The sequence below is a fragment of the Triticum dicoccoides genome, chromosome 4B, assembly GCF_002162155.2.
Source record: "Triticum dicoccoides isolate Atlit2015 ecotype Zavitan chromosome 4B, WEW_v2.0, whole genome shotgun sequence".
NCBI classification, from domain to species: domain Eukaryota; kingdom Viridiplantae; phylum Streptophyta; class Magnoliopsida; order Poales; family Poaceae; genus Triticum; species Triticum dicoccoides.
The window spans coordinates 576,781,503-576,788,222 of NC_041387.1; the positions used below are offsets into that span (position 1 = coordinate 576,781,503).

Genomic DNA, 6,720 nt, shown 5'->3' on the forward strand with positions numbered 1-6,720 from the left:
ACAATGCTACTGATGTTGCAACCGTGGTCACCACGGGCTGGAACCGGCCGGTGTCAGAGTTGCAACCAGTACCATGACGAGCACTACTCTGTTTTCCACTACAATTGGTGATGATGATTTTGCTACAACCGCGACCTCTTTTTGTTACGACCGGCTGGATGGTTTGCTACATCCATTCACGGCAGAGCTGTGGACGACGGCGACAACGATGATTTTTTGCTGCAACCACCTTCTCTTTTTGCTACTACCGATGTTTTTTTGCTACATCCCATTCATCGTTGTGACTGGTGGTCGACTCGCCGCCGTTGGCTGAAACTCACGCGTCAACGGCGACGGCTAGCAGGCGGCGTGCCGTAGCACAGCAACCATGGGGCATCAACTGACCGGAGTTGCAACCGGTCAAGGGGGAAGTTTCGACCAGGGGGTCGTCGACAAGATCTCCAACTGAAATCGACGACGAGGAGAGGTTCTTCAGTGAGCACCGTCGCTGGAGACGACAGAGTAGGCCTGCCGTCGTGAGCGGGGCCGCCATAAACGATGCCCTCTTTTGGCTCTGCGACGAGCTGCGGCGGGGGACGACGCCTGCGCAGGCACCGTGTTCTTTTTTTTTGTATGCAAAGACAGGGAAGAAGATGCTGGCGTGGGGCATCGAACGGCTGCTGTACGCTGGATCGTACGGCTGGGTGCAGACCGGCCCAAATTTGGGCCGGCGCACCGGCGCGTAGTGCTGCCCTTTTTATTACTATTATTGTTCATTGTACTCCATGATTGAAAATGAATAAATTGCAATTTCCTCACAGAAAGACAGAGATCCCGCCTCAGCTACCTGAGCCACATATCTCCCTTTGTAAGAAATATAAGACTTTTTAATCTAAATTGAAGGAGGCCCCTTTCTCTTATCAATGCTAATCCAAAGGCTGCCACAAAAAAGAACGATCCAGAAATATTTCTTAAAAGAATGATGGTATTCCCCAAAAGGAAACATGATTGATAACGAAACAAAGCCCAGATGGTCTGGACGGCGTCCATATACGGGCCCATAAGGAGCCGCATCGACGACCATACAAACCTTCCAGAGTCCACATCACCCATTCTAAAAAAAAGGTCATATCTTCCATGATTTTTTTTAGGGAATATCTCCCATGATTAATAATCCTGAAAAGAAATCTATCCGTGATTATAAAGCGAATCCTTCGTCAAGGAATTAATAAGGCCTCCCCGCAAAAAAAAAGGAATTAATAAGGCCAACTAATAACCCTGAAAAGAAATCTATCCGTGATTAATAGTACGAATCCTTCGTCAAGGAAACCCGTCGACGTCACTCCATGCAGGTGGGTCCGCGGCTTATTAAAATTGCCCTTTCAGCCAGTGAGCCCCGTCAAACGGCCCCACACCTCGGTCGTCGTCGTCGTCGCGTCGCCGAAGACCCGAAGTCAGACTCAAACGACCCGACCGTCTCGTCACCGCATCCCATGGCTCCCCTGTTCCAGCGCGCCCTCCTCGCCGCCCTGCTGCTCGCCAGCACGGCCTCCTCATCCTTCGCCACCGCCAGCCGCGACGACGGCGGCGGGCGCTTCGACCCCACCCGCGCCGTCCACGTCTCGTGGCGCCCCAGGTGACCGACCGACGCCGACCACCCTCCTCCGCCGCCCGCCGGCACCACAGCCTCGTCGACATACATAACGTCCGTGCATCCCTCTGTACCGCAGGGCGTTCCTGTACAAGGGGTTCCTGTCGGAGGCGGAATGCGATCACCTCGTCGCGCTGGTGAGTTAACCATCTCTCTCTCTGTCTCTCTCTCTGCGCCCGGCGCACCGTACGTAGACATTCCATCACTCGCAATACATGCGTGATCTGCGTGTGAGTGGTGTGGCAGGCGGAGGAGGGTGGCCTGCAGAAGTCGATGGTGGTGGACCGGCTGACGGGGAAGAGCGTGATGAGCCAGGTGCGCACCAGCTCCGGAACGTTCCTCCCCAAGAAGCAGGTGCGCATCGCCTTCGACCTTTCATGGCAGCGAGGCAAGTCCATTTCCCACGGATTTGGCTCACGATCTGTCTCATCCATCTGCCCTATCTCATCTAGGACCAAGTTGTGGCGATGATAGAGGAGAGGATCGCCGCCTGGACCATGCTGCCACAGGGTACGCTATGCTATGCTCTCCCCGGTGCACTGAACTCAGCGCACGCTGCATTTCAATTTTGATTCAAACTGCAATGTTGGGCAGAGAACGGCGAGAGCATCCAGGTGCTCCGGTACGAGAGCGGCCAGAAGTACGAGCCGCACGTCGACTTCATCCGGCACACAGCCAAAGGATACCATTCCCGCTGGGGGCACCGCGTCGCCACCGTGCTCATGTACCTGTCCGGCGTCAAGATGGGCGGCGAGACCGTCTTCCCCAACTCCGACGTACTAATTGCAGATCTGTTATCTAGCTGCATATCTCGTTCTTCCCAACCTACGACCTCGAAATTAATTTGTTTCGCCACAGGCCGAGACGTTGCAGCCTAAAGACGACACATGGTCAGAGTGTGCACGACGTGGGTACGCAGGTAATAAGCGTGGACTCTTGGCCATGCAGATAGTCTTAGCAGTATCTCTTAATGTGACGCACTACACTTTGGAGTACTGATTTGTTTTACGTGGCAGTGAAACCTGTGAAGGGCGACGCGGTGCTGTTCTTCAGCCTGCACCCCAACGGGACGACAGACCCGGACAGCCTGCACGGGAGCTGCCCAGTGATCGATGGCGAGAAGTGGTCGGCGACCAAGTGGATCCACGTCCGACCCTTCGACAGCCGCCCTCGCGTGCCGTCCACCGCCGGATGCGGCGACGAGAACGATCTCTGCCCTCGGTGGGCTGCAAATGGGGAGTGCGCCAAGAACCCTCGCTACATGGTCGGAACCGCCGGCTTCCCCGGCTTCTGCAGGAAGAGCTGCAACGCGTGCACCAGTACATTGTAGATTACTATATTGTAATCGCAGGCCACTGACTGGCTAATCGAAATAAAAATATCTGTTTATCAATGATTTGTTATGTACAAATATACGATCAATGGATCAACAAATCATTGTCCGGCCAGGCAATCGCGTTCACGTGCCCTTGCTCGGCCCGACGACGCCGTCGTTGCCGGCGAGCGCGAGGTACTTGTCCTTCCTGGTGAAGCCGGTGCACTCGAAGGAGAGCGCCGAGGCGATGAGCCTCTGCACGTGGTTCGCCACCTCGTGGCTCGACCTCCCGCCGCCGCCGCAGGTGTGCTCCGCCGGCAGCCTGTCGAGGAACGTCACCGTGTACTGCGGCCGCGGATTCATGAACAGGTAGAAGGGGTCCATCCCCTTCCAGCCCCTGGCCGTGGTGCCGTGGAACATGCTCATCCGGCACTCCGTCGCCACGGGCACGATGTCGTCGCTGAGCTCCGCGAAGAGCGACGAGAAGCGCAGCAGGAAGGGCTCCCGGCACGTCGTCCCCTCGGGGCAGACGACGAGGTCGCCCCCGGCGAGCAGGCGCCTGATGGCGGCGGCGTCGGTGGCGCGGTCGCGGGTGAGGCGGACGGTGCGGATCGGCGAGAGGAACTCGGAGAGGCGGGAGAGCGAGTAGGTGACGACGGACACGGGGCGGCCGAGCGCCACGGAGATGAAGACCGGGTCCAGGAGCGTGCGGTGGGAGCAGGCGAAGAGCGCGCCCGTGCGGCCCTCGGCATGCTTCGGGCGCGGCGGGGGCGCGCCCCGCACCACGACACGCACGCCCAGCGCACGGTAGACGTGGTACTGCCACGGCATCGGGACGAGCGACCCCGCGGCGACCCGGACGCACGCGAGAAGGAAGCCGATGGGGTACCACACCACGGCGAGCAACGCGGCCAGCGGGGTCGGCCGCTGGACGAGGCGGCCGTCGTGGAAGACCACCGGCTTCCGCAGCTTGTCCGCGCCCACGGCGTCCACCGGCTCCCGCGGCACGAGGTACGCCTCCTGCAGTCCAAAACCAAAGTTACAAAAGTATTCTGCGCACGAACTTTGTATACAAGTAGTGACCATGGTCGGCCACACTTTTCGTTACCGGTAGCATTTTAACAAGATTAACCTGAAATGGTTAGTTTGCACAGGAAGAACAGTACTGCAATAAAAGCATGCAAAAAGGGCAGAATCAATGCCTCACCGCCATGGGACGTGGTTACCATATTGGTCCAAGCAACTACTCATCGTACGGGGAAACGGCTGTTGGGTTGCTCTACCTAAATTGGCATGCATCATGAATGCATGCACAAACGAGCTGATGATGATCAAGAGATGCATGAAGGACATGTTTAGGTACTACTATAAGCCGACCCTCAGCCATCCTGCATGATATTCATGCATGCCAACATGATATGCCATGAACAATCCGCTCAGGTTGACTAGAACGCCGACGGCCATCTTTTTCGCGCCGGCATATGGAACCATTTGATTTATCGACGGGCAGCGTACGTCGAAACTCCGGGTAACATCAGGGCTTTAACCAGTGCTTAAAGAATCAAGTAAGTAACCTTGCAAATGCTCATGAAGGCGTAGTCGGACCTCCGGTCGCCCAGCCCGACCTCCGGCGCGTCGCCGTCGCCGACCATCTCCCTCAGCGCCTCGGCCTTCCTCTCGCCGACGAGCACGCCCCGGCGCGAGTCCACCAGCCCGGTCGCGCGCCCGCGCCACGTCGCGAGCTCCGTGCCGGCGACGGCGTCGGCGCCGAGGTGGTCCCGCAGGAACGGCTCCGCCATCACCCTGGGCGTGGCGGTCACCACCCACCTCCGCCCGCACGCCGTGAACACGCGCCACGCGTCCGGGTGCACGTCGTCCGCGTAGAACCTGGGAAGCACGGCGCGGGCTGCGGACTCGATGTCCGCCACGCGCGCGCCAGCGGTGGCCGCGAACACCAGCATCCGCACGCCGGCCGACTCGGACACCGCGTGGTACAGCAACCCGGCCAGCGGCGCCAGGAGCAGGAGGAGCGCGAGGCGCGGCACGCCGCCGGCCTCGAAGGCGACGAGCGCGTAGTACGGGAAGGCGCTCCGCGACCGGAGCAGCGTGCCGTCCAGGTCCGACACCACGGTGTGGTCGCCACGGCGCGACGCGTCGCACTTGCGCACCGCCGGGAACGGCTCCTTGCTGGCTACCACCATTGCACTGGCTTGAACGCGAAGGCTAACCCGTTTGTCTTGAGTCGGCTGCGTGTGGTCGTGTGATCTGTGCCTCTGTGGTTTGGTCTGCGCACAAGTGTGCGCAAGGATTTATAGAGCGCGGCGACGCGTGACAGACGGGCGGTTTGTGGATAGTAGGAGAAAGGACAAAACAAGGGTTGACTGATTAATTGGGTGAGCGGTAAAATTGTGGACGAATCCACGTTGTAGTCCGCGTTTCTTCGTTTGTGCTACTGCCACATATAGAACTGTAAAATAAACGCATGTCAAGAAAATGTCATTCACCACTTACACAAAAAGAAATATCATGTCTCAACAATTGCCATATTCAAAGTTTCATTGACAACTGATTTTTTTTCCTCGAATGTCATTTGACCATGAACTTTTACACTTTTTTAGACCATCTCGGAAACTTTTTGTTGAACCGTCATGATTTTCTGCATGCATCCAGTAGTGCACTTTAGCATCTTTGATCCCAAAAAAATTATTTATTTTATTTTATGCCATTGGTTATGAATTTACAATTCACATGCGGGAGCAGCTGTGCCCGAGCTCCGGATCGGAAGGGAGTACAATACAATTTACCCGGTGTACAAAAGTGTATGATAGCGCGCTTAACGAATTCACATGTATGTGTCTCTACTCAATATCTGAAAAAGGGTTTCTCCCGTTTTGTATACAAAGCAACCAAGCGAAACATCCAACGATAGGTGCTGGGGCGGAAGCAGCACAGTCACGCCCAAAAAAAAAGAAAGAGAAAATACAAGAGAAACAAACGTCGACAATGGCGGATCGACAAAGAAACGAAGAAGCCTCGTGGCCGCTGCACCCACCGGAGATCTCCCACCAGACTCCGAGCCTCCGAAGCACCGGTACCAATCAACACCTCCAAGAAGGGACGCGACGAAGACGACGCTGCTGCCAAGGGTTTCCTCCGGTACACGGTGAGGAGAGAGGAAGGGTAGCTCCGACGCCCTCCAGGAAGGTCTGGCGGCACCCACAAGCGCCACCGCGTCGATGTCGGCCAAGCCAACAGAGATTTCTCCCCATCCCAACCTCCAACTCAGGCACTCCGAAGCTCGCCGCCAAACAGACCCTCACCCTGCGCCACTCGGACACGAAGCGTTCAACGCTGTCTCACCACGGCACCGTGAAGCATGGTCGGCACGATGAAGAGGAGCCGGGACAAGGCAGCAGCACCGTCGGCACGCGGGAGGGCCCCACCTCCACCGCCGAAGACGGTAGCTGACCGGATGCAATGGCAGGAACACACCAGGCCCGTGGCCGCACAGGCCCGCCCGGGAACGCAGGCCCGTAAAGTTCCCGCCTTCGCGCTGCAGCCGGCACGCCGTCGGCTCCGCCGCCCCTGTCCAAGCCGCTCCCCTTTCTCCCCACACCGAAAGCCGCCAAGGGAGGCACCACCACCACGCGCACCGCCGGCCACCATCACCAGGTCGCCGGACCGCCACCGGCTGAGCCGCACCACCGTCGCACGCCCACGACGGAGAGGAACCACCGCAGCCGCCAGCAGCCCGAAGCCGGACCCCAGCCGCTGC

General features: G+C 58.0%; 2 protein-coding genes across 2 annotated transcripts; one reads left to right on the forward strand and one right to left on the reverse strand.

The window, feature by feature from the left end:
- The first annotated feature begins 1,472 nt into the window (after window positions 1-1,472).
- On the forward strand, window positions 1,473-2,960 carry LOC119292830 (probable prolyl 4-hydroxylase 6). Its single transcript, XM_037571525.1, has 7 exons — window positions 1,473-1,615; window positions 1,710-1,767; window positions 1,877-1,984; window positions 2,083-2,140; window positions 2,225-2,406; window positions 2,489-2,549; window positions 2,647-2,960. The coding sequence occupies exons 1-7, from the start codon at window positions 1,473-1,475 to the stop codon at window positions 2,958-2,960; spliced, it is 924 nt and encodes a 307-aa protein (XP_037427422.1).
- A 34-nt stretch (window positions 2,961-2,994) lies between these two features.
- On the reverse strand, window positions 2,995-5,210 carry LOC119291523 (glycerol-3-phosphate acyltransferase RAM2-like). Its single transcript, XM_037570298.1, has 2 exons — window positions 4,520-5,210; window positions 2,995-3,965 (listed from the first exon to the last, which is right to left on the reverse strand). Exons 1-2 carry the CDS (start codon window positions 5,144-5,146, stop codon window positions 3,090-3,092), a joined length of 1,503 nt encoding a protein of 500 aa, XP_037426195.1. The 5' UTR covers window positions 5,147-5,210; the 3' UTR covers window positions 2,995-3,089.
- Between the last annotated feature and the right edge of the window lie 1,510 nt (window positions 5,211-6,720).

What these genes read in the sequence shown, in the direction of transcription:
- LOC119292830 (XM_037571525.1), top strand. Translation starts at nt 1,473, where the DNA reads ATGGCTCCCCTGTTCCAGCGCGCCCTCCTCGCCGCCCTGCTGCTCGCC. An exon ending in GCGATCACCTCGTCGCGCTG is followed by an intron (nt 1,768 to 1,876) that starts GTGAGTTAACCA and finishes GTGGTGTGGCAG; the next exon opens with GCGGAGGAGGGTGGCCTGCA. An exon ending in CTGGACCATGCTGCCACAGG is followed by an intron (nt 2,141 to 2,224) that starts GTACGCTATGCT and finishes AATGTTGGGCAG; the next exon opens with AGAACGGCGAGAGCATCCAG.
- LOC119291523 (XM_037570298.1), bottom strand. Translation starts at nt 5,146, where the DNA reads ATGGTGGTAGCCAGCAAGGAGCCGTTCCCGGCGGTGCGCAAGTGCGAC. An exon ending in CCTTCATGAGCATTTGCAAG is followed by an intron (nt 3,966 to 4,519) that starts GTTACTTACTTG and finishes TTTGGACTGCAG; the next exon opens with GAGGCGTACCTCGTGCCGCG.